This window comes from Eupeodes corollae, chromosome 1 (assembly GCF_945859685.1).
Source record: "Eupeodes corollae chromosome 1, idEupCoro1.1, whole genome shotgun sequence".
In the NCBI taxonomy this organism is placed as follows: domain Eukaryota; kingdom Metazoa; phylum Arthropoda; class Insecta; order Diptera; family Syrphidae; genus Eupeodes; species Eupeodes corollae.
The window spans coordinates 160,474,730-160,501,743 of record NC_079147.1 but is presented as its reverse complement, the minus strand read 5'-3'; the positions used below and the strand labels follow the sequence as shown (position 1 = coordinate 160,501,743).

General features: G+C 36.9%; 1 protein-coding gene across 1 annotated transcript; it reads left to right on the top strand.

The window, feature by feature from the left end:
• Positions 1–76: 76 nt before the first annotated feature.
• Positions 77–26,128, top strand: LOC129946372 (uncharacterized). Its single transcript, XM_056056530.1, has 4 exons — positions 77–425; positions 494–733; positions 802–839; positions 13,473–26,128. Exons 1-4 carry the CDS (start codon positions 246–248, stop codon positions 25,684–25,686), a joined length of 12,672 nt encoding a protein of 4,223 aa, XP_055912505.1. The 5' UTR covers positions 77–245; the 3' UTR covers positions 25,687–26,128.
• Positions 26,129–27,014: the final 886 nt, after the last annotated feature.

The window sequence follows — 27,014 nt, the reverse complement described above, 5'->3', positions numbered from 1 at the left end:
TTTTTCAGCTAGATTGGCGGAATTCACTGAATTTTCCATTTCAAAATCAAATTTCAACGCCAACAGAAACAGAAACACGAAAACCAAACAACAGGAAAAAAAGAAGCGTCGTTCCCGTGAATTTAACTTTTTTAAATACTTAATTATTTATTGGCAAATTAATAACAACGATATAACTAATATGAAGTTATTTAATAATTAAAGCAAAACTTTATAATTTCAAACAATATATATTAAAATTCAAAATGTCCTTAGAAGGTGCAAAAATAATTTGCCTGAATGCCGATGATGATGGAAAATTTGAAACTATTCCCGCAAATGGCAGAACTTTCAAATTTGGTTATTATATGGACTGTGATGTTGTTCTTGAGCATCCCGAAGCAATGGGATTGCAGTGTGTTATTAATTGTGATGCGTTTGGCAGGGTAATTCCGTTTTGTTGATCATAGCGATTGTTTTTGGTTCTATTTTTTGTTTTGTTTATATATCTAAGGTTACTATTGAAAACCGATGCAGTGATCAACCAATAACTTTAGACGGAAAAACGTTGGTAAAAATGCGTCCACTGCTGCATAACACAGAAATTTGTATATTGGATAAGAAATATCTTTGGCACTTCGATGGCAACCCAACGCCTAGAGGATTCCAAATGGAAGATACCAGTAATTTTTCAACCCCTTCTAAACAAGGTAAAAAGCCTGAACAGCCCCCCAACTCAGAACCAGCTCGAAAGGTAAACATATACAACAAATAATAAATTTATTTTTTAATATGTATTTTTTTTCACCACTTTTTTTTTAGTGGCGAAGGCCGTTAAACACCAGACTTACAATTCACAGGTAAGGATAAATTATAAACTTCATAAAGAAGTCATTTAATTAAGGGGGTCATCCCATGTGACGGCCTGCATTTTAAGGAATTTTTAGGATTTTTTTTTTGTACGAAAAATAAATAGATACAACTTTATTAAATTTATTATCATTTATTCACATATTTCAACAGTATAAATATAAAATTTGAATTAAAAATATTGTAAGGAACACGAGTTACACCGGTGTGAAAAACTCCATCTCGAAAAAATAGGCTCGAACCACAATTCCGGCTAATTGGCTTATCTAAAACAAAAAAAAGTAAACGGCGTTTTAATCTATGAGCCTAAATGCATGGAATGAACTATCATCGAATGAATATACCAAAAATTAGAGTTTTGGGAGAGTTTTGAAAAAAAAGTCGCGAATTATGCGTTTAGTTTTTTGCTATAAAAAATCGAATTTTTGCTTGTCGATAGTTCATTCCATGTGTTAACACGTGCTGAGACACGATTGAGGAAAGTTTGAAAAACAAAGTTTTGAGAAAAACTCGTTTAAAGTTTCAAGTACTCTTAACTATGAAAATATCAACTTACCTTGTAATCGGCGATGCCTGGTTCATAGAGTCCTTACTCTTCTTCTTGAAACTCTTTCAAAGCAGATTGTTCAGGTCTTGAATCAATTCTGGCTAAGTATGGGCTTCGCGGCCTATAACTTTGTCAGTAAGTTTACCTGGTCCTTTTCCACAGATTCCTTTATTTGTTTTATCTTTCTTAACAACTCGAAGTCGTATCTTTAAAACGACTTCGAATTTTGAAAAATTCCTTTACTACCGTATTCTAGACTAGCAATTTATGAAAAAATCGATTTGTTGAACCTATCACATGGGATGACCCCCTTAATGTGATATAAAACGAACTACACTAACATAATACAAATTATTGAGTCCTTTAAGGGGACATCAACAAAATAATGCGATCACCAGCCTCAGTGAGGCCGGCCAAAGGTTTGACTTACTAAATAAAACGATTTGGTATATTTAATTAGTATAATAAAAATATATTTTTGATCTTGTATTGGTCGTATTAATACTAATTCCGTCAGCGACCTTCAATTTTCCGATGAATTTACCTCTATGCACTATTATTTGATATTCGGCGATCGTGAGAATGGGCAGCAAGTTCTAACATGCTTTCATACAAGTCAGCAAATTATGTGCATGCATTTGATGATCGCATATTAATAATGAATTGTGATAACTTACACTATAATAGTACAAAAAACAAAAGTAGAAGGAAACAAATATAAACAAAATTAAATTACAAAAAATGCATAGAACATTTAAGTGCGTGATACACTGGTCTTTAGTATATTTTTAAGAATATATAGATAAATCTTTATTCATTAAAAACGACACATAATAATTTAAAATAGAAAAAAAACTTACAAGCATGGCATTAGAGCCGACTGCCGAATTTTTAAGAATAGGTTTGAGTTCATATTTAAAAAAGTTTAGATTTGCGAGTTAATGGATTATGCATGCCATAATTAGTGCGGTGTTGAGAAACATGCATTAATTTGAATTGTGGTTACAATTTTATAAATCCGGTGCATTTATCACACCATTTTAAGACGCATGAAGTTGCGTTGATGTGTATTCAAGATGGGGCGGAACAAAGTGTTATATATAGCGGGATTAACGCAAGCATCTTGAAATTCTTTAGACCCGGGTTTTCGCGCAAATATTTGAACAACTATAAAAATTCCAAGACGGACTAGTTATTAGTTAATTTTGGGCTTCTGATCTTGTAATTTTGATCGCAGTAGTCGAATTTGAAATTCTTATTTAAAAAAAAATCAGCATAGGTAACTACAAAAAAATTTCAAATAATTTTGTAGTTGTAAGGAACACTTTGCATCCAAACAGAAAAAACGGTAAAAACACATTCATGGACAAATTCTATTTTTTATTCTATCTTACTCTAATAAATACAATACCACGAAGAATTGTGAGAGTGACGATTGAAATAGAAACAGTTTTTGTTTAATTCATACAAACTTTTAAACGTAGGACGTTCAAGTTAATTTGCAGTTGCTTTTAGTGCGTGAGTTTTACTTTATTTTGTTTTTATACATAACATTTTCGAAAGAATCGCTGGCTTAAGTCCGGATCTTTGAAAAAACCAAGTGAATGCTCCGCAAAAGCACCCAAAGCTGCCGAAGAATCACCAACTGACGGGTATCTCTAAACAAAATCATAATTTATGTACGTAAAATAGTAATCCCCGGTTAATAAATTTAGCTTTTTAAGCATTTTACAGCACAAAATGATTTTATTTTGTTTTGTTCAATTTTGGTTTTCCATATATTTACTTATTTAATCGGGAAGGAAAATGATGCAATAGAGATAGCGGGGTCAGAGTTTTCTGAAGGTTTTGAGTTTGATAGTTTACCTAGTACTAGTTCCACGGTGATCAATGTTACAGAAAAAAAATCAGTTAAAAGGAAGTACCACAATTCATATTTGAATTTTGGATTTGCTGAGACAAGTGACAACAACCCTCAATGCAATGTTTCAGCAAAAGTCAAACGTCACTTTGCAGGGATTCATCCAGATTGCAAAAGCAAACCGACTGATTTCTTTAAAGATTTTTCTTTATAGATTTGGACATTCCCAATGATGTTTTAAATGTGTTTAATATCCACCTAGTAGGTTTACTGGATAGCTTTCTCCACTAGATAGAGACAGATAAGCAAGCCCCAAGACTCGCAAAATGAACTTAGAGGGTTTATTTGCATTTGTAGCGTGAAAGGATTATCAGCAAGCATAACTAGATCGTCCGCGTACAACAGGTCTTTGATTAGAATGTTAGCAAAATTAACTCCACCAGGAGGAAGATCGCTGACATCATCTATGAACAGGGCAAATAATAGTGGGCTGAGGATACAACCTTGAGGAACACCTTCAGTTATTTCAAATCGATTTGAAAATTTCATACCGTCCCATACCCTTGCATTTGTTGACGAAATAAAACTTGCATACACTTAGAGAAACTTTCGTGACAAACCAATACAAGAGAGTTTGTAAATTAAAGCTTGTCTATTGACTTTATCAAATGCAGCTTTAAAATCAACAAAGCAAGTGTATAGTTTCTTTTTTCTATCTATAAATTGTTGAGCAATGCTTGAAATGGCGAAGATATAATCCATGCTTGAAAAATGCTCAAAAGACTGTTATCCTCAATCCATTTTGTGAGCCTTTCATATAGGATTGCAGTAAAAGTTTTTCTTATTGAATTTAAAATTGAAATACCTCTATAATTTTCCGCAGCGTTAGCATCACCTTTTTTAAAAATGGCAAAAATTACAGATTCGTTGAAACTGATAGGTACACATCCATAATTGTACAACTTGTTATAAAAAGACACGAGGTAGTTTTTGAAATCATTATTGCTGTTTTTATAAAACTCGACTGGTATGCCGTCTAGGCCAGGAGCCTTGCTATTTTTCATTTTTTGGAGCGTTATTTCCAATTCGGGCAATGAGAATTCTAAATCCAGCTCGTTGACTCTAGTATCAGGTAGCGCGTAATCAAAGGTATGAAGGTCTTTATCAACTGAGAGTAGAGTTTTAAAATGAGCTGCTAACGTCTCAGCTTCTAAAGAGAGTTTCATACCCTGATTGCGCCCACCAAGTTCGCGCACTGTCTCCCAAAATATCTTTGAGTTTATACAGTTTTCCAATTTCTTAGCCAAGTTTTTTAAATAGGTGATTTTTTTAACTAAGCACATTTTTTCAAAATCATTATTAACGCGAAGATAGATGTTTTTGAAAAATTGAGAATTGGTCGTTCTAAACAGTTTTAAGTAAACAAACGAAAGTTTACGGAGATTTCTGCAATCCTTATCAAACCATACATTTTTAGCAACAAAAGTGTGTGTACTCTTTAACACGAAAGGGGCTGCAGTCTTTATAACCCGTTCTATACTTTCTCCACTATTTTCCAGACGAATTCCATCTGAACATTAAGGAAAAGGTATAGGTGATAAACCCGTACTATGCCGCGTTAGAAAAACCAACTTCACTGACATCGCTGCAGTTTGAATGATTGATTGATCTGACAACAAATTCTTCGATAAAGGAACTTTTCGCAACAAAGAAGTCTTGTGTCAGAATTCTTGGATTCAGGGACCTCTGCATATGTTGGAATCAAAACAAAATAAGTGCTCCACGACTAAAAAAGATTGGGAATCACTGCTTTAGACTAACGTTTAACAAATCCTAACAAACAGTTGGCTTTACTAACTATCAATTTAATATAATTAAAAAGAACTCGTAGATCTGCGTTATAGTATAATAAAACAATCTAGAAGTACGTATTTTAGAGAAAGTCATTGCCTGACATTTAATTGGATTAATTACATTTAATAGTATTAAGGTTCAGTCCATTTTTTTGCACCAAATAACAAAACTGTTAATATGATATTGGAGTTGTAATCGACGGTTTATAGATTTTATGCTTTTAAAGATTTTTGTATCAATCGCATAGATAAAAATGTAGATTGATAGCTAAGATAAAGAGTATTGGTCCTAAATGACTACCCTGGGGAACTCCTCATTTGCCAATGAAAGGGTTAGAGAAAACACTTCTGAATTTAACTTGATATAACCTATTTTGAAGATAAAATGAAATCTATGTGATACTCTTAGGAAGAAACCCCATTGCCTTAATTTGATGATATGAAAAAGTTTTTCAAAACCTTTAGAATAATGTAATTAATCTGGCTCTTGACCGAGTTTTAGGGTAATTATTCCAAAATCCAAGTAGATTAGTAATTGTCGAACGTTTGAATTTAGTCTGGAGACAGTCTCAGTATAGAAACAAATTCTCATCTATTTTTACAGGAGTGTCTCAATGAAAGACTGCTGAAAGTTGTTAGCAAACGAGTTACAAATTTTTGAAGTATTTATTATTATTATTATATATTTATTGAACATGTAATTAATTACAGGCTAATAATAAATTTAAAGCGCTACTAGCTGCAAAGGCCTACAGCTCTATATTATACTTAATTTGATTTATACATTTATTTCTGTTTCTAAAGATTTCGTTGATTTTGTATATGTTAGATGTATTTGGGCATTTTAATATGTCGGTGAGGTCTTTTTCATTCAATATGTTATTGATGATTGGTCTGAGTCTGGTGCAGTCATAAAGCAGATGTTGAAGGTTAGATGTAGTGTGGTAGATAGGACATGTTGGAGGTTACTCTTTTTTGAAGATGTGGAGGTGGGGGACAGAGGTATGGCCGAGTCGAAGTCGGATGAAGTTGGTGATTTTTTTTTGTTTGTATACTTGTGGAGTAGATGGGTGCTGGTTTTGTTGGGTTTACTTTAGTATAATGGTGATTATACAAGCTCCATTCGATTTGTTCGGTGTTGGTGAGTCTTCTTGTTTGGTTTTTAATGAGGTCAGCTTTAGTGCAGATGTTATGCAGATAAATTGGTGATTTGCTTTCAAGGTTGGCGGCTTCTTGAATGGCGGTAAGAATGGCAAAGGCTTCTGCAGTGAAAATGGAAGCTGTTTGTGGGAGTAATCAAACACGTATTATGTTGCCATCTTCGTGGGTGAGTAGTGGTTGAGGTTTTGGATCCGTCTGTGAATATGAATTTCCAGTTTTTGGCCTTGAGCTCAGATGAAATGCTGAGGAAGAGTTTGCGTTATATTTCATTGGTTGTACTAGATTTCTTATATGATGCAAGTTTCATTATAAAAGAGTTTGAGTCTATGAACCAAGGTGGTTCTAGAGCAGATGAATCGCTAATTTTTAGAAGATTATATTTCGGAAAGTCGATGTTACCGGATTGAAGAGTTGTGTAGATAGCCGATGGAATTTTATATATTCTCTTTTGATTAGCCGTGAGGTTGATTGCTTTGCCGATTAACGATTTAGTTGAAAAAATTAGTTTAGCATACAGTTTATGTTTGTTGGTTTCTCACGCTCTTCAAAAGTAGATAGGCCCGCCTATGCCAGAATGTTCTTTATGGGAGTGGTGCAGAAGGCGCCAACACTATATCTTGCTACTTGGTGGTAAGTTGGTTTTATGATTCCAATTGTGGTTTTCAGGTTTGCCGTATAGGGGCATTTCCACAGTATTTTTAACTTTCATGTTACCACAGTATATTAAGCCTTAGAAATGAAATTGGCACTTTCTAAGTGGATAGATTTTCGTATCATGACTTATTTCAATTATATAACCTGATTGATTAAAATTTTTAATTAAAATTAATAAAAAATAGGTTTAAATATTGCAAATTTCAAGCGTACCAGATGCAAATTTATTAAGTTTTATAAACAAAAAACATTTCAACGACCTTTGACCCAACTTAACATCATTAATTTATAATTATTTATAATATACACTGATAGAAAAACCTCGAAAGAAAGGTGTGCTATCATTTAAAAAATAATACAAAGCAATTAAATTAAAGTACCTCCGATTTTACAAATATTAAAATTTGATCTTTTTCTCTATATAACTTTCTCAACGATCAATTCTGGTAGTTTAGGTTTAGGTTTAAAAATTCATTTATTTCTTATAATAAGTTTAGATACATCAAGTTCAATAAGACTTAAATGTAAATAAAAAAAAAAATGAAATAAGTAGTGGCATTATTGTTAGAAAATAAAACAGTATTAAATGCCACTTCGGTAATTAACAAAAAATCAAATAAATAAATTGGGTGGGGTGACCCTTAATTTTAAACTTCAAGTATAAATATAAATATGTACAATTGGAAAATAAATCAAAGAGAATCTCAATTAAAAAAATAATGAAGCAAAGTCCAGAAAATCTTAATTAAGGAATTACAAAAAGAACGACCAGATACAAAAATTTCAACAAATTAGAAAACCAATTCCCAAAAATTCACCAGAAATTAAAAGGAAAATACAAAAAAACATTAAGTTTATGAAAACATAATTTTTTCCAAATCACCGAAATCAGATTCAAACAACCAACTTTTAAGATGTTTCATAAAAAGATTTGGTAAAATAAGTGACCTTAACATACATAGTATTTTATAGGCTTAAATTATTCTCTATCAATCAATAAATCAATTAAAATTTAATTGGATCATGTGCCTCTATTTAAAAATAAATAATGTCATTTTAAAGTTTAAAATTGAAAACGTGATTGGTATAGAATATGTGATTTTTTTAGCGGCACACCTATCGATAAGATCTTACAGAAAAATAAATGATTGTGAATGATAATTTTAGAAATAATCAATAGTGAGAAATTTTTAAGTTTCAAAGTTTGTACGACAGTACAAAATCAAATTTTTGTATGAAATGAGGGTTTTTCATTGAATGCACACATCTCCACTGCACTGCACAGAACTGAAGATATTTATTAACGATGTTTCAAAATGAATCAGGCAAGTATTTTCTTGTTATTTAGATGATAAACAACCAAGAAAATGTTTGTGTATAGATGTGCCTCAAAATAAAAAAAAAAAATTTCAATTGTTGAAAATGAAAGATTCTGTGGAAATGCCTATATACAACTGCCATAGTCGATTTTACTTAAAACTAATAATTTAGTTATATTACACAGTGTGGTAACATGTACGCTACTTTTCCTACTCGATAAATACTTAACAATGTTCGACCTTGCAGCTAGCGATTTCTTAATATCTAAGCAATGATTTCGCCAATTATATTTGTTATTAAATATTAAACCTAAAATGTTCAATGTTTTAACATTTTCTATTTCTATATTATTAATATTAATAGTAGAAGGATCACAGGAATGTTTTCGGCGTACGTGCAGAATCTTACATTTTGGCAATGCGAGTTTAGCAGAGGAAATTCCCCAATCTAAAATGTCTTTAAGAGTATTAGTAAGAAAAGTTTTCATATCATTTACTTTGTTGCTTTTACACATTATATAAACGTCGTCTGCTTATAGGCAGTAATTTAAAAGTTTTTGTTTGGATAAAATATCGCATATGTATTGAAAAGCAATAGAGAATAAAATGACTGATAAAGGATATCCTTGGGGGATTCCGTTTTCAAGTCGATATGTGGGGGGGGGGGGGGAGTAGGTATTATTGGATTGGATGCAAAATTGTCTGTTACTGAGGAATGATTTTACATGATTAAACATCTTGGGACCAACGTCCCATTCTTTGAGCTTATTTAAGAGAACATGTCTACCAATTCTGTCAAACGCTTTTTCGAAGTCTAAAGCAAGTTTTTCAAAATTTTATAATAATTAGTGGGCTATGTAGTTCCCGATTTCAGTTGAATCTGAAATTGGAGCATTTGGTGTTGTCAAGTGATTTATTGAAAGAGAAGAAGGATTACCTGTAAGGCATCTAATGCTATACAAAATTTTACTTGTAGGGGTGTTAGTATTGATGGTAGAAGTAAACTCTTCAAGGCTTTTTGCTTTAGATATTTTGAGTTGCCTTCGGAATTAGGCATTTGCCTTTTTTGAAAACTATGAGATTGCTCTGGTTTTGATGTCTTTTAAAGCATTTCCATGCTGCCATTTTTTCTTTTCGTATCTCTACAAGCTCTGTATTTCACCAAGGTGATACCTTTTGCCGTGGTTTTAAGTGGGTTTGAGGGATAGAAACATTTGCAGCAGACCTAATGTCTTTTTAGATAAGGCCGCTTTTTTATTTGTACTTGAAATTTGGTGTTTATCATAGTGTGATATTAAAGCTTGAGCTCTGAAAGCAGGCCAGTTCGCAAAGTCGGTTTTAAACTTTGGAGTTGAGTGATGTTTGCTGAATTGATTTAAATTTATGGTTGTGATAATTGGGAAGTGATCACTATTGTGAAGGTCATCAATGGTTCTCCAGTCTAATTTTGGTAGGAGTTCAGGAGAACAGCAGGTAATATCGATGTGGGTTAGGGTGTTATGAGTGGGAGATGAGATGGTGAGCCATCATTCAAAATCTAGGGATTGGAGTCTAAAAGAAAATTTTCGACTATCTTACCTTTATGGTTTGTGATATTAGATCCCCAAAGGGTGTTTCATGAATTGATGTCACCTGCTAGAATTACTGGGTGAGAGACCTGGTATAGTATGGATTCAATGTCGTTTTTGGAAAAACTGATGCGTCGAGATGTAAAAGGATATTATACAAAGTTTGGTCGGAATAGCAATTTCTATTGCGGAGCAGGCTATACTTGAGGTGATTAGGATTTCTTTATGTGGTATGTTGTTTTTTACCAGTATTGCGACGGCTTGATGTGTGTGTTAACATTCAGATTATTAAAATAAGATTTGTATGTTTTAGGAGTAATTGGTGTGGTGTTGCATGGAAAGTGTGTCTTGAAGACATATAACGGTTGGATTGTGTTCTTTAATTATTATATTTAGTTCAACGTAGTTATTAAAGTAACCTTTCAGATTCCATTGGAGAATCTTCAATAGGCATTTGTCTTGAAGAGTGGAGTTCTGGAGAGAATGTTGGTGTGCATGTGGTATGAGATTAGTTTGATGAAAAGTAAGAGGTTGTGCGGTATGACCCCGTTGTTCAGGGGCGAGGACAAGCTAGCTCGTGTACGAGCTTGATTGCCCCAGCTCCCGGACGCCGGGGTCGTTGTTGTTGCAATTATTTGTATGTTTATACGGCATCATCATCGTCTATTCGATCGGAATTTTTAAGAAAATAGTTGTTTAGAGTTATTTGTTCTTGTGTGATTTTAGTTAGTGGTGAGAGGGGGGAAGTGGAAGTGGAAGATTGTGAATTTATTTTTTGCGTTCGTTTAGGTATTTCAGGGGGAGGTTGTATCAAATAGGCCAGCTGTTTTGGCATTGAGTAAAACTCAAATAAGTGAAGATTCTGATCATTCGAAATTAAATCTAAATGGGTATAATTTAGTGCCATTATTTTTTCATCATGGATGAGCCGTTTATAAAAGAAATGATGTTGCATACCAACTTCAACCAAAATGTGGTTTCTGCTCTAACACAGACTTTAACTTCATGTGGTTAAAATTCACAGTAAATAAGCACATCATCCACACATGTTTTTTATATCGAAGTCCAAATCTGGACAGAAATTCAACTTTTAACGAATTTGATGCTCTGTCTGACTCCATTCAAACAATTGTTGCCCATTATCCTCACACTGAAATCGGAATTGCGGGCGATTTCAATGTACACAATTCTTCTTGGCTTCGTTATTCTGGCCAGTCAACACCGGAAGGAATTTTGAATGTTGAGATCTTTGCTGAGTTAAATCAATTAACTCAGATTGTCGATGAGCCAACTCGAATCCCTGACGGTGCAGGTCAATCCGCCAACACCCTAGACTTCTTTCTTACTTCTGATCCTAACAATCACAATCAGTGTGTAAACGCCTCTAGGCACATCAGACCGTTGTATCGTATCTGCAATTTTTTAATTGTAAAAAACCCAGTTAAAAAAAAAACTTCTATGAGAACTGTTTAGCAATATAAGAAAACCAACTGGGACGGTCTCAATGAATTGTTCAGGAACTTTAACTGGTCACTATGCTTCCTCGATAGTGACGCGGATTCCAGCGAAAATATGGTTACAAATTTAATTCTTTGTGGAATGAGAAATTTTTGTTCCGAATGGGCTGAAATTTATCAAACCCAAAGAGAAATCATACTTTGATTCGAGCTGTAAAAAGGGTAAGGATCAGAGATGTATGTTCCCGTTGTTATAAAGCCAACCCGACTGAGGAAAATCGGAATAAGTTCAAACAAGCTAGAAAGACCTGTAATGGTCATATTCGACGAACCAAATTTTTGCATGATCAGAAATTAAGGCAAAAAATACTACAATGCCCCAAAGGTAGTAAACATTTCTGTTCATTTGTAAAAAACGTACGAAACACCACGTCATCCTCGGTTCCAACGCTCGTCCACAATGACACTCCTTTTGTAAGCTAGATTGATAAAGCCAATTTGCTTGCAGTACATTTTGCTGTTAATTTGACGCTACCAGTGTCATGAGTGCCCCTGTTCTTGAGAGCGTAAATAAATCTATGGGACGAATCTTCTTTCGCACTCTTGGCGTCGCAAGAGTACTGAAAGACCTTGACATACACAAATCCGCTGGCCCGGATAGTATTCCCCCTATTGTTTTGAAGAGGTGTTCTTCAACGCTGGCAAAACCACTGCGTAAGCTTTTCCATCTGTCCTATTCTACAGGTCTCTTTCCGAGCGAATGGAAAACAGCATTTGTACAGCCTGTCCCTAAAAAAGGCGAATCCTCCTCTCCCTCTTACTATTGTCCAATAGCACTCACGTCCCTTCTTTCCAAGGTCATGGAAACGTTGATTAATAATCATATTAATTAATTAATATTAGATTCATAAAATAAATGCTGGTGTCCCCCAGGGCTCCGTTTTGTCTCCGACTCTCTTCCTTATATTCATAAATGATCTTATGTCTGCCACTTCTAATCCATTAAACTGTTTCGCCGACTACAGTACCATCAGCTTCTCATACTCGTTTCTAGATTCAAATCCTTGTCCTTCGAATGTGGAATTTAAACGGCAGCATATTATAAGCTCATTAAATTCTGATCTTGACAGCATTAATGGGGAGTCAGAAACCGTGTAGAATTTAATGCTTCGAAAACTCAATACTGTCTCCTGTCGTTAAAGTGTAACACACCCCATCCAGGAAACTAATCAACGGTCAGGACTCGGTATGTGTATCACAGATCACATTTTATGGAATGATCATATATTTGATATTGCCAAAAATGATGCCAGGTGCTTAGAATTTCTCCAACGATGCAAGAAATTGTTCACCCCTTCTGATCTGGCTGTAATTTACAAAGTAAATCCGTCCAAAGCTTGAATATAATTCGCATATCTGGCAGGTGCCACTAAAACAAGTTTAAATCTCTTGGATAGAATACAAAAAAGGGCTTTAAAAATGATGGGCGATAGAACTATTACATCGCTGGAACACCGCCGGAATGTTTCATGCTTTTCGTTGTTTTACCGATATTTTTACAAACAATGTTCTGTCGAATTAGCCAGTTGCATTCCACCCCTTAAACGGTTCTGCCGAAATACTCGCACTTCCTGGAATGCTCATCAGTTTACCCTTGAGATCAGTTTCGGGCGTACTTAGTCCAGCCCATCCCAAAAAAGTTGAGTTTTCTTCTTCGATCAAATTAGCGACCGATTGTACTTGCGATCCTTCTTTAAAAGGCACGGAAATGCTGATTATTTATCATCTCAAAAAATATTTCGAAAAGTATTGAAAACGAGAGCATTTAAATTGATTGGTGATAGTATCATCGATGGTTCCTTTACGTCGTTTGAACGTAGTCGTAAAGTTTCTTGTCTCACCTATTCTTACCGTTATTTTAGCGGTTTATGCTCTAGAGAAATAACCAGCTGCATTCAAACGTTCAACCGTAATACTCGGACTTCTAGGAATAATCAGTATACCTCGAGCCCTATTCGGAAGTAGGGCTTCGTTCTTTAGCCGTACTAGGTGAATGTGAAATGCCTTACCACACTCTGTGTAAATTCAACCAAAAATACATGTCCTTTCATTAAATACACAAATCCCTATTCTTTCTTCTAACCGCACGTAATTTCCATATACAAATAAATACTTACTCATTTTTCTTTTTTTTTTCTTCAAGTTTTGCCTTCTACATCAAAGCCGGTGAAACTCCGAAAGACGTCAAATCTACAGCTGATGAAAATAAACCTTTGAACATCCACGAAAGAATAATAGATGCTGATTCAGTACCAAATAAGAGATTGTCATCGTCACCACCACCAGCTGAAAATATTAAAGATTTTATCGATTTAAATACACCCAAAATAGAACAAAAATCATTTAGTCATAGAGACCAACAATGGAGCTGTTGCAAACTGTCTGAAACTGTTATCACGTCGTACTCCCCACGCGAAACTGGTATAAGACAGGAAAAATCTTTTGCGGTTGTACAATCACCTTTGGCAACAATAAATGCTAATAAAGCCTCAAATATTAGCCTAGGGCCCTTTCATCATACTGTTTCGCCACAAACAAATCAAAACTATCGTCCTTCTATGCATCTGATTGATCTTATAACTCCAAAAAAACGCATACCCCCCGCATCGTCCCCAAATCCTACCCTTTTAAAATCGACCCTTAAAAGAAACATTCTTAAGGGATCATCACCACATACCCCACAAAAAATGAAAAAAACAGTAGATATTTCAACCCCAGGAAGCGCTGATACTGTATATAGCGTCCATTCTACTGACGATGAAAGTGTAATAGTACTTTCGGACGATTGTAGCGACTCAACATCACCAATAACAAAGACTCCACCTAGAGCCCGAACTCCTCAGTCACTTATGAAACGTGCCATACTCAGCAGTGCTAAAAAAGTAGCTGTCAATAAAAAGTGTCTTAATCAGACTGAATCTAGACAATTATTTACGCCTATAACTTCAAAAAATCCTTCCGCTGTACGATACAAAAGTCAAAGCACTCCACAAAGAAAATCCCTTGGAAAACTTCCATCACCTGCTGAGAGTCTCTCTGCAGGAAAACCACGAAGATCTTTAGTAACTTCGACACCATTTCGCCAAAGAACTGAAATAGTTTCACCATCAAGTTCATCAAGACGTTCTTTAGCACTTAGCTGTCAATCCGGAAGTGCTAAGAAAGAAAGCAGAAATTCGCTAATGCTAAAGCAAGCTCTCGCGATGACACCTTCCACTGCAACCCTGACTCCCAAACGAAGCTCGGTTTCATGTATAAAAACCCAAAGTAAGCCAAGAAAATCGGTCTCATTTTTACACCATGTAGAAGAAAAGAAAATTGCAAATTCCAATGAACCTGACGAATATGCAGTTGACGAATCACTTAATCATACTTTTACCATTGAGGATGACGATAAGAATGATATTGCATCGACACAGGACGGATGTTCTTCTACCAAAAATGTTAGTTCTTCGCCCAAAAAAGTCAATGTTTCTCTATCTACACAAACATCAACGACACCGGAATTAGTGGCTGATTGCAAATCATCTTTTAAATCTGATTCAGTCGTGCCTAAATCTACTTTAGACAAACCGATAGGAACGGAAGAACTATGTGCATCAACTAAATCCAAATATCAAGCATCAGTCGAAACAGAGTCTGAGGTGGAGCAATTATCGTCTATTGCTTCCCAGGTAGAAATTATATCTGAAAATCCAGAGCAATTAGGCAGAGAGATTAATGAGGAACAATTTATTATTAAAAACAGAAATCCACAATCACTTGAATCCTCAAAAAACTGTTCCAAAAATAATGAAAGCATGGGTGATAAACATTTTCAAAACACACTCGAACACACAGATTACGATTATGATGGTGTGGACGAGATCTTCAAGACTCCTAAAGCTAAAAACGTAATGATCTTGAGCTCACCGAAAAGCATAAGTCTTCAAAAAACATCCTCAGATTCAGTGGAGCTGATACATTCAACAGAATTTGATTTAAGTGTAAATCTTGATCAACTCTTCCAAACTCCTCAAAGCGAATTAATAACCAGACGTGTTGATCCTGCTACTCCCTCGACAGTTGTTTCCAATGAAGCTCTATCACCAGAAGAACGCTTCGATATGCTTGCTGGGCGACCCATTACTAAAAAAAGCTATGCCCGAAAGACACCAAGAAAGAAACAAGAGCAAACTCCTCTTAAAACTTCAAGTGATTTAAGCTTACCGAACACGGATATTGAGGAATGGATAGATAACGTCAATGATATATTGGCAATTCCCCAAGAAGAAGATGAAATTTCTTACCTAGCAGAAGCTATGAATGATATTTCTCGTGATCCTTTATTGACGCACTCGGTGCAAAGAAGTTCAAATAAAAATAAAACAGCAACCAGAATAAATACACCGAAGGACGAGTTTGAGATGACACTGAAAGAAGAATACGAAGAAGAGGAGAACAAATCACAACCAATTGCTTTAAAAGATCCACTGGAAACGACTGTTCCAAGATCTCTTTCTCCGAATATAAGTGGAATAGGATTGTTAGATCATACTTCAGAATCGATATTCTCAGAAACTCTTGCTCTTTCTGATGATGCATCACTAAAAGAAACTGAAAAGTCTACGAAACTAACTGAAGCTCATGAAGAGACAGGCCTGTCTAACAACGAAAAAGAATTAAATGTATCGCAGGAAGACAAAGCGCGCAAGGAAATAGAAGAAGCATTCAAAAATTTTGAAAAACAGCGAAAGGCCTTGGACGAAAAGAGGCTTGCTTCAACGCCAGAGGCAAAGAAGCCAACTCTTTCTATATTTTCTAAAAGAAGAACTATGGGAAATGAGATATCATCTGAGTCGACATTTGATATTAACGCATATAGAGCAAAGCAAAATGAGCATCAAATGCCATTTGATAAATCAAAAACGTCTTCTGAAAAAAACTTAATATCACAATCAAAACACAGTAGAGAGGACGTGTATACAATTTTGTCTGAAAAACAACATGTACCACAACAAAGCATTAAATTGGACCTTGAAAACTCTAAACAGAAATTTTCAGAGCAGCATGAAGTTAAAACACCAGAACCTAAGAGTGTAACCTTGAAAGACCACAAAACAATTCTTGGTAGCGGGCTTGTCTCAGATGTGAAACTAGATGTGCAAGCAGCCAAGGCTGAAAGAGAATTGGAACTGGCCTTTGAGAACTTTGAAGAGGAACCAGAATTTTCGGAGCGGGTAGTGAAAACACCAGAACCTAAGAAGATAGCCCTGAAAGATCACAGAAGAACTCTTGGTAGTGCGCTTGCTTCAGAAGTGAAATTAGATTTGCAAGCAGCCAAGGCTGAAAGAGAATTGGAACTGGCCTTTGAGAACTTTGAAGAGGAACCAGAATTTTCGGAGCAGCGGGTAGTCAAAACACCAGAACCTAAGAAGGTAGCCCTGAAAGATCACAGAAGAACTCTTGGTAGTGCGCTTGTCTCAGATGTGAAATTAGATCTGCAAGCAGCAAAGGCTGAAAGAGAATTGGAACTGGTCTTTGAGAACTTTGAAGAGGAACCAGAATTTTCGGAGCGGGTAGTAAAAACACCAGAACCTAAGAAAGTAGCCCTGAAAGATCACAGAAGAACTCTTGGTAGTGCGCTTGTCTCAGATGTGAAACTGGATGTGCAAGCAGCCAAGGCTGCAAGAGAATTGGAACTGGCCTTTGAGAACTTTGAAGAGGAACCAGAATTTTCGGAGCAGCGGGTAGTCAAAACACCAGAACCTAAGAAGGCAGCCTTGAAAGATCACAGAAGAACTCTTGGTAGTGCGCTTGTCTCAGATGTGAAACTCGATCTGCAAGTAGCCAAAGCTGAAAGAGAACTGGAACTGGCCTTTGAGAACTTTGAAGAGAAACCAGACTTTTCGGAGCAGAGGGTAGCCAAAACACCAGAACCTGAGACGGTCGCCCTGAAAGATCACAGAAGAACTCTTGGTACTGCGCTTGTCTCAGATGTGAAACTGGATCTGCAAGCAGCCAAAGCTGAAAGAGAACTGGAACTGGCCTTTGAGAACTTTGAAGAGGAACCTAACTTTTCGGAGCAGAGGGTAGCAAAAACACCAGAACCTGAGACGGTCGCCCTGAAAGATCACAGAAGAACTCTTGGTAGTGCGCTTGTCTCAGAAGTAAGAATGGATCTGCAAGCAGCCAAGGCTTTAAGAGAATTAGAACTGGCCTTTGAGAACTTTGAAGAGGAGCCAGAATTTTCGGAGCAGCGGGTATTCAAAACCCCAGAACCTAAGAAGGTAGCCCTGAAAGATCACAGAAGAACTCTTGGTAGTGCGCTTGCTTCAGAAGTGAAATTAGATCTGCAAGCAGCCAAGGCTGAAAGAGAATTAGAACTGGCCTTTGAGAACTTTGAAGAGGAACCAGAATTTTCGGAGCAGCGGGTAGTCAAAACACCAGAACCTAAGAAGGTAGCCCTGAAAGATCACAGAAGAACTCTTGGTAGTGCGCTTGCTTCAGAAGTGAAATTAGATCTGCAAGCAGCCAAGGCTGAAAGAGAATTAGAACTGGCCTTTGAGAACTTTGAAGAGGAACCAGAATTTTCGGAGCAGCGGGTAGTCAAAACACCAGAACCTAAGAAGGTAGCCCTGAAAGATCACAGAAGAACTCTTGGTAGTGCGCTTGTCTCAGATGTGAAACTGGATGTGCAAGCAGCCAAGGCTGAAAGAGAATTGGAACTGGCCTTTGAGAACTTTGAAGAGGAACCAGAATTTTCGGAGCAGCGGGTAGTCAAAACACCAGAACCTAAGAAGCTAGCCCTGAAAGATCACAGAAGAACTCTTGGTAGTGCGCTTGCTTCAGAAGTGAAATTAGATCTGCAAGCAGCCAAGGCTGAAAGAGAATTGGAACTGGCCTTTGAGAACTTTGAAGAAGAACCAGAATTTTCGGAGCAGCGGGTTGTTAAAACACCAGAACCCAAGAAGGCAGCCCTGAAAGATCACAGAAGAACTCTTGGTAGTACACTTGTCTCAGATGAGAAACTGGATCTGCAAGCAGCCAAAGCCGAAAGAGAATTGGAACTGGCCTTTGAGAACTTTGAAGAGGAACCAGAATTTTTGGAGCAGCGAGTAGTCAAAACACCTGAACCTAAGAAGGTAGCCCTGAAAGATCACAGAAGAACTCTTGGTAGTGCGCTTGCTTCAGAAGTGAAATTAGATCTGCAAGCAGCCAAGGCTGAAAGAGAATTGGAACTGGCCTTTGAGAACTTTGAAGAGGAACCAGAATTTTCGGAGCAGCGGGTAGTCAAAACACCAGAACCTAAGAAGGTAGCCCTGAAAGATCACAGAAGAACTCTTGGTAGTGCGCTTGTCTCAGATGTGAAACTGGATGTGCAAGCAGCCAAGGCTGAAAGAGAATTGGAACTGGACTTTGAGAACTTTGAAGAGGAACCAGAATTTTCGGAGCGGGTAGTGAAAACACCAGAACCTAAGAAAGCAGCCCTGAAAGATCACAGAAGAACTCTTGGTAGTGCGCTTGTCTCAGATGTGAAACTGGATCTGCAAGCAGCCAAGGCTGAAAGAGAATTGGAACTGGCCTTTGAGAACTTTGAAGAGGAACCAGAATTTTCGGAGCAGCGGGTAGTCAAAACACCAGAACCTAAGAAGGCAGCCCTTAAAGATCACAGAAGAACTCTTGGTAGTGCGCTTGCTTCAGAAGTGAAATTAGATCTGCAAGCAGCAAAGGCTGAAAGAGAATTGGAACTGGTCTTTGAGAACTTTGAAGAGGAACCAGAATTTTCGGAGCAGCGGGTAGTCAAAACACCAGAACCTAAGAAGCTAGCCCTGAGAGATCACAGAAGAACTCTTGGTAGTGCGCTTGTCTCAGATGTGAAACTGGATCTGCAAGCAGCCAAGGCTGAAAGAGAATTGGAACTGGCCTTTGAGAACTTTGAAGAGGAACCAGAATTTTCGGGGCAGCGGGTAGTCAAAACACCAGAACCTAAGAAGATAGCCCTGAAAGATCACAGAAGAACTCTTGGTAGTGCGCTTGTCTCAGATGTGAAACTGGATCTGCAAGCAGCCAAGGCTGAAAGAGAATTGGAACTGGCCTTTGAGAACTTTGAAGAGGAACCAGAATTTTCGGAGCAGCGGGTAGTCAAAACACCAGAACCTAAGAAGGTAGCCCTGAAAGATCACAGAAGAACTCTTGGTAGTGCGCTTGTCTCAGATGTGAAACTGGATGTGCAAGCAGCCAAGGCTGAAAGAGAATTGGAACTGGCCTTTGAGAACTTTGAAGAGGAACCAGAATTTTCGGAGCAGCGGGTAGTCAAAACACCAGAACCTAAGAAGCTAGCCCTGAAAGATCACAGAAGAACTCTTGGTAGTGCGCTTGCTTCAGAAGTGAAATTAGATCTGCAAGCAGCCAAGGCTGAAAGAGAATTGGAACTGGCCTTTGAGAACTTTGAAGAAGAACCAGAATTTTCGGAGCAGCGGGTTGTTAAAACACCAGAACCCAAGAAGGCAGCCCTGAAAGATCACAGAAGAACTCTTGGTAGTACACTTGTCTCAGATGTGAAACTGGATCTGCAAGCAGCCAAAGCCGAAAGAGAATTGGAACTGGCCTTTGAGAACTTTGAAGAGGAACCAGAATTTTCGGAGCAGCGGGTAGTCAAAACACCAGAACCTAAGAAGGTAGCCGTTAAAGATCACAGAAGAACTCTTGGTAGTGCGCTTGTTTCAGAAGTGAAATTAGATTTGCAAGCCACCAAGGCTGAAAGAGAATTGGAACTGGCCTTTGAGAACTTTGAAGATGAACCAGAATTTTCGGAGCAGCGGGTAGTCAAAACACCAGAACCTAAGAAGCTAGCCCTGAAAGATCACAGAAGAACTCTTGGTAGTGCGCTTGCTTCAGAAGTGAAATTAGATCTGCAAGCAGCCAAGGCTGAAAGAGAATTGGAACTGGCCTTTGAGAACTTTGAAGAGGAACCAGAATTTTCGGAGCAGCGGGTAGCCAAAACACCAGAACCTAAGAAGGTAGCCCTGAAAGATCACAGAAGAACTCTTGGTAGTGCGCTTGCTTCAGAAGTGAAATTAGATCTGCAAGCAGCCAAGGCTGAAAGAGAATTGGAACTGGCCTTTGAGAACTTTGAAGAGGAACCAGAATTTTCGGAGCAGCGGGTAGTCAAAACACCAGAACCCAAGAAGGCAGCCCTGAAAGATCACAGAAGAACTCTTGGTAGTACACTTGTCTCAGATGTGAAACTGGATCTGCAAGCAGCCAAAGCCGAAAGAGAATTGGAACTGGCCTTTGAGAACTTTGAAGAGGAACCAGAATTTTCGGAGCAGCGGGTAGTCAAAACACCAGAACCTAAGAAGGCAGCCCTAAAAGATCACAGAAGAACTCTTGGTAGTGCGCTTGTCTCAGATGTGAAACTGGATGTGCAAGCAGCCAAGACTAAAAGAGAGTTGGAATTAGCTAAAAATAGTAAAGCTTGTTCAGAATCTGAAGAAATGTCTTTCTCAACTAAATCTTCAGAGATTCTGATTGAAAACGAGAATCTACAAGTTCATGCTGATAACTATCACACCATTACAGAAACTGATGAGTTGAATGAAAATGTGGCTTCGACAATTTCCGATACACCAAATGAAAAAGGCATTCCATTAAGGTCTTCGAGAAGACGTCTAAAAGCTTCAGGCGAAAATAAGCAATTAAAACCAAATCCAAATGCATTAGAGCAACCAGACCCAATCAATAATAAAGCCTCCCAAAATGAAAACATCAAGACCACTGTTCTTCGAAGAACCCGTAGAAAAGAAGTTCAAATACAAGATGATATTAAGACTTCACCTGCAGAAGAGGCTACGACGATTCTTCAAGACAACATGCCGCAAATACGAAGAACACGTCAAAATTCAGTTGATGCTTTAAAAGATGATACAAAACGTACTACTCGTCCGCACAAACAGCTTAAGGCAGCATCTAACAATGAAGAGTCAATAAAAACTTTCAGCCAACGAATAGACTCCACTGACGTTGATTCTACTGAGGACGAATCGATTCATCCCCGCAAAAACAGAAAAATAAGTAAAATCGATTCCAACACCACCGAGACGGTTTTCAAAGAAGAAGGAACAGAACGCCAACATATTTTAGGGCAAATCGATGAAGAAGAGATTAAACCAAATATATCAGATCATGATATCGAAGCAAAATCAAAAATAACTCTTAAAGCTGAAGCAGATGAAATCATGAGTTTAAGCAATATGCCATCTCGAAGTCGCATCCGAGGACGCAAAGCGCAGTTAAATGTGGTGCTTATAGAATCTAGTGATACAAATACCGTTTCAACTGATACAAAGAGTTCCAGACAAGAAGATTGTAAAAACAAATACAATGAAATAAATGAAGTTACCAATTCTAAGTTAGAAGAGTCCAGCAAAGATGTCGATGAATCTATTCCCTCAACTCCACTGCCATTGAATTCGGGCGCAAGAAGAATATCAAAAACTAAGGATATATTAATTCCAGTTCCAGCCTTCAGAAAAACTCGCAAGGGCAGTGTTAATAAAAATCTTGAATTACAAACTGTGGATAGTATTGAAACGAATGCTGACGACGAAGACATTGTCCCGTCAACACCTTTAGAGAGAAAGACTCGTCGGAGAAAACTTTCCAACAAACTAAAAAAATCCCCAAATGATGCAATTGTAAGGCAGAATACTGTTTCAGAAAATCCGACAAGTATGCAGTTAGAAACAACTTCTGAAAACATTGTTCCTCTAGATAAGCAAAACCCTTGCCCAGAAGAGATGTCTGGAAATAAGGAAATTACTTCAAAAGAGAGTGCAATTGTTGAAGATTCCGAAATGATAGATTGTAAAAATGAAGTGACAATAAAGAGCATTCAATCTTCCTCAATCCGAGAAGAAAAGCCCGCTTCATCAAAAGTCCAGCTTGAACCAGAAATTCCAACAGCCAAAGATACAACAGATGAAGATGAAAATAACCAAACATCTTCGAAAAATATAAGCACAAGTACATCCATGAAAACTGAAGATGAAATTACTGCACCAAAACTAACGAATAGACGAGTTGGACGTTCTAAGGCGATTAAAAACATTGTTCTTAAGTCTAATGTTAATGACGAAGTTCCAACAGAAGAAAATTCTAAGAATGATGAAAGAATTTCTAAAGCTACCGAAACTCCATTAATTGAAGCTTCAGATAGTGTCCAGGACTCAGTAAAAACTTCCGAACGTAGAATAGCTGTAAAACCAGAAAATGAAATTAAGGTCGTTAAAAGAGGTCGTAGACATGTCGCAGAACAAAAGGTTGAGAAGCAATTTGATTCAAAAACTCTCCATGAAATCGATTTAGAAAAACAAGTGGATCCAGTTTATTTGAAAACACGTGGAAACAAATCGGAAGTGCTAGTAGAGCCAGAGGCGCTAATTAAAAGTCATAAACTGGACCTTACAACAGAATGTACTGTCAACACTGATGGTCAAAAACACAACCTTACAAATATTGAAGATATTGTAAGAACTGATGGATCCTCATGTAAGCCTCAAGAAATTCAAAACAAAAAAGAAGCTCATATACCATTGAAAACACGTGGACGTAGAGCAGCAGTGAAGTCAGAAAATGTCGTATCAGACGCCAAAATCATTCAGAATAGTGATAACGAACAGATATCTGAAACACCACCATTGGAAGGAACTACAAATCATCAAGAAGCTATAAAGACAAATGTCCAAGACTTGCAAACTAATTTAATCAGCCAAAACGAAAATACAAAATATGCTGCTACTACTGAACAAACAATGGCGTCAGTTCCTGTACAGAAACGTGGACGTAAAGCAAAAATAGAACCAGCACTATCCACACCAGTAATTGTGACACCAGTTCGAAAAACAACACGAAAACAGTATGAAGAAGTCCCTATTTTAGAACCAGAGACTTCGATAGACGACGGAGAGAACGAAGGAAATGATAAAGAAGAAATTGTAAAGACTCACAGGCATAAAGTTGCACTTGATAAAATACCTAATGAAGCTATCATTGAAAGTTTAACACCAGTAAGAAGAGGTGTTCGAAGAAGAGCTCAAAAAACGCCGGAATCAAAAGAAACTCCAGTTGAAGTTCACGAAGAAGTTGTTGAATCTTTACCCCCAACTAGAAAAGGTGCACGAACAAAGGGTGAAAATGTTCAAAATGCTTTACTGGAATCTAATGTTGAGATTCCATCATCTCGGCGACGACCTAAAATGAATCAGAAACTTAATGTTATTGGCAATTTAAAAAGTTCCGAACATAGTATTGAACCTGTCGAAAGTAAGGGCAAAGCATCTGCACACACAGAACCACATTCTATTAAATCCGAAACCCTTTCTACTGAAAACTCACCACTTGAACAAAAAACAAGACAAAAAAGAGCTCCTGAATTGTGTAACGACAAAAACGAGATCGTTTGTGTAACAAAACGAACTCGTAAAACCCCCGTAAAACTTGCCGAGTTCGTAGTTAGCAATTTAGTACATGAAATAAAACCAGAAACTCTTGAAAATGAATCTATTCAAGAAAATTCAACACCAGGACGAAAACGTGGTCGAAGAGTTAATGTTAAAAATGATGATCAAAAATCTATAACTCTTCCTAGTAAAGTTGGTCGACAAGAAAAATCGAAGGATGAAGTTTCTGTAACATTATTAAGTCAAGATCCCCCACAAAACGATGCATCATGTGACTTAACTACGAGTTCTTTAAAAACAGCTTCAGAAAATGAGTCTATTCAAGAAAATTCAACACCAGGACGAAAACGTACTCGAAGAGCTAATGTTAAAAATGATGATCAAAAATCTATAACTCTTCCTAGTAAAGTTGATCGACAAGAAAAATCGAAGGATGAAGTTTCTGTATCATTATTAAGTCAAGATCCCCCACAAAACGATGCATCATGTGACTTAACTACGAGTTCTTTAAAAACAGCTTCAGAAAATGAGTCTATTCAAGATAATTCAACACCAGAACGAAAACGTGTCCGAAGAGCTAATGTTAAAAATGATGTTCAAAAATCTATAACTCTTCCTAGTAAAATTGATCGACAAGAAAAATCGAAGGATGAAGTTTCTGTATCATTATTAAGTCAAGATCCCCCACAAAACGATGCATCATGTGACTTAACTACGAGTTCTTTAAAAACAGCTTCAGAAAATGAGTCTATTCAAGATAATTCAACACCAGGACGAAAACGTGTCCGAAGAGCTAATGTTAAAAATGATGTTCAAAAATCTATAACTCTTCCTAGTAAAGTTGATCGACAAGAAAAATCGAAGGACGAAGTTTCTGTAACATTATTAAGTCAAGATCCCCCACAAAACGATGCATCATGTGACTTAACTACGAGTTCTTTAAAAACAGCTTCTGAGGATCAAAAATCAGATCTTGAGGCCAGAAAACAGAAAAAAGCTACTCGTGGCAGAGTAAAATCTCGACAAGAGAGTACTTCGAACATCGAGGAAGAACAAACTGTATGTGAGCAACCAATCACTGTAAAGTTACAAAATGATGAGATAACTCAAGAAAATTCAACTCCAACACAAAAACGTAGTCGTAGAGCAATTGTTAAAAATGATGAACAAAAAGAATTAAACTTACCTCGTAGAGTTGGCCGTCAAGGCAAAACAAAGGACCAACAACGTGCAAGAAACGAAATTGATCCATCATGCGAGCCGGTTTCAGCTTTAGATGAAACTGAGGAACATTCACAAGACAAACATAATCCTAGAGTTAGAGATAATTCCAGAGGCACGAGCCCACCGATCCCAAAACCAAACGAGCAAGAAGTAAAAATTGAAGAGACACAGAAGAAACCCACCCGTGGACGAGGAAGGGCTCCACCGAAAACTCATTCAACACTAGAGAGTACAACAAACACCGGGGAGGAACAAACTGCATCTGCTACAAAGCCAAAATCACTTCGAAGTCGAGGTCGAGCTCCCACAAAAGAACACCATGAAAAAGATACTATCCAAGAAAAAATATCAGACCCCAAACTTTCCAATGCAAAGTTAGAAATAAGCCAGAACAATGATGAAGAAATAGTTGACAAAAAACCAACACGAGCCAGAAGAGCAGCCGCAGCAGAACCTAAAGGATCTCCACTCAAATCTTCTACGCTCAATAGGACAACACGCGGCGGGCGTAAAGCAGCAATGAAAACCACTTCCGATGAATCTGACGGCCCAGAACAAGAAAAAGACACAAAGTCAACTTTAAAACGACGAAATTTAGAGATACAAACAAACGTGAACCAAGAAGATACACCATCAAAGAGGACAAGACGTAAACCGATTAAACTCATCAGCGATGAGTTTGTTACATAAACCTTAATTGGCGGTGCCAGAACTTGAACTTCTTTACTTTTTGTTTTAACCTATTTTGTAATTATTATTTTATGTTTTTTTTTTCCATAACTTTCTTAATAAGATGTCCCCTTCGTTGTAAAAAAAAACATATTTACATTACTCAAGTTGTTTTACAACTTTTTCTTTATAATAAATATATATAAGTGTTTTGAACAAAGTCATATTATTGTTTGCATACTTTTGAATATCTATTGATGGAACGCACAAAAGATTTATGAGAAGTGTCTAAGGATTCAAGACATTATAATTGGTTCTGCTACTTGGCCATCTGTCAAATTCATTTTGTTTCTGTTTACTCGATCGTTGCGTCGTCGCTGGCTTTTTTCGTATTTTATCAAAATCTTTAAACTAACTTAAAGCTAGACACAAATTCTTAAAAAAACTAGCGTAAATTTCAAAAACTTAGAAAATATCTTACTGGCCTTATGCGGGTGCTATAAGTTAATTCATTATCTTATATTTACTGACTTTCGGCTTAAGAACAATATTAATGCTAAATAAAGAGATTTTATTTAAAACCAAGAAAATTTATTTAAAAAAAAACTTGGTATCTTTGTTTTTTATTTTTTATAAAACTTAAAACTAAACAAAAGAAGAAAACCGAAACCCATTATAATTAAATTATAATACTTAAGCTACTTAAAACTAACCAAAGCCAATAATACTACTTAAAATTACTTAAAAACTAGAACAGCCACAGTAATTCTTTTTTTTTTGGTGTCACCCTGACTGTCCCTAACCTAATCCAAGGGGCCAAGACCAAACGCCCTAGACAACTTAAAATAACATTCTCAATTTGAAGCCATCAAAACTGGTTCTCCTGCGTCACCTTATCTCTTCGGTCCCTATCGGAAACAGTCTTACTGAACCGAAGGCGCTCGGCTCCGTCCAGTACGAGGACGTCTCAACTGTATAGGAGTCGCCTATCTACATTTTTACGGCTGACGTGGTAGATTAGCGGAAACACCTCCCTATGCTGTATCAGCCGTCGATTGTCTTAATAGAGAAAAACTTCGGGTGGAATGTTGCCACTTAAACGTGGACTTTCGTAGTACTCATTGTTGGGGTAGTAAGCCGCAAAAATTAAGCTGTTAGTCGACAACATCGCTCTCGCAATGTGACCCCTACCAAGCTTCAGCAAGAAATTATCTATTCTGTTTAAGTAAGCTTTGTTGTATATAGAACCTAGTTGGAATAGTAATGTTTGTACTCCGACTCTGTTGTTCTGTGTAATCCAAGGCAACGTCGCAGACATTATTCAGCCTTATCACAGGCCCCGTCGTAAT

Coding starts and splice junctions, on each gene's coding strand:
- LOC129946372 (XM_056056530.1), top strand. CDS start 246: ATGTCCTTAGAAGGTGCAAAAATAATTTGCCTGAATGCCGATGATGAT. Junction 734..801: donor ACTCAGAACCAGCTCGAAAG/GTAAACATATAC, acceptor CTTTTTTTTTAG/TGGCGAAGGCCGTTAAACAC. Junction 840..13,472: donor ACCAGACTTACAATTCACAG/GTAAGGATAAAT, acceptor TTTTTCTTCAAG/TTTTGCCTTCTACATCAAAG.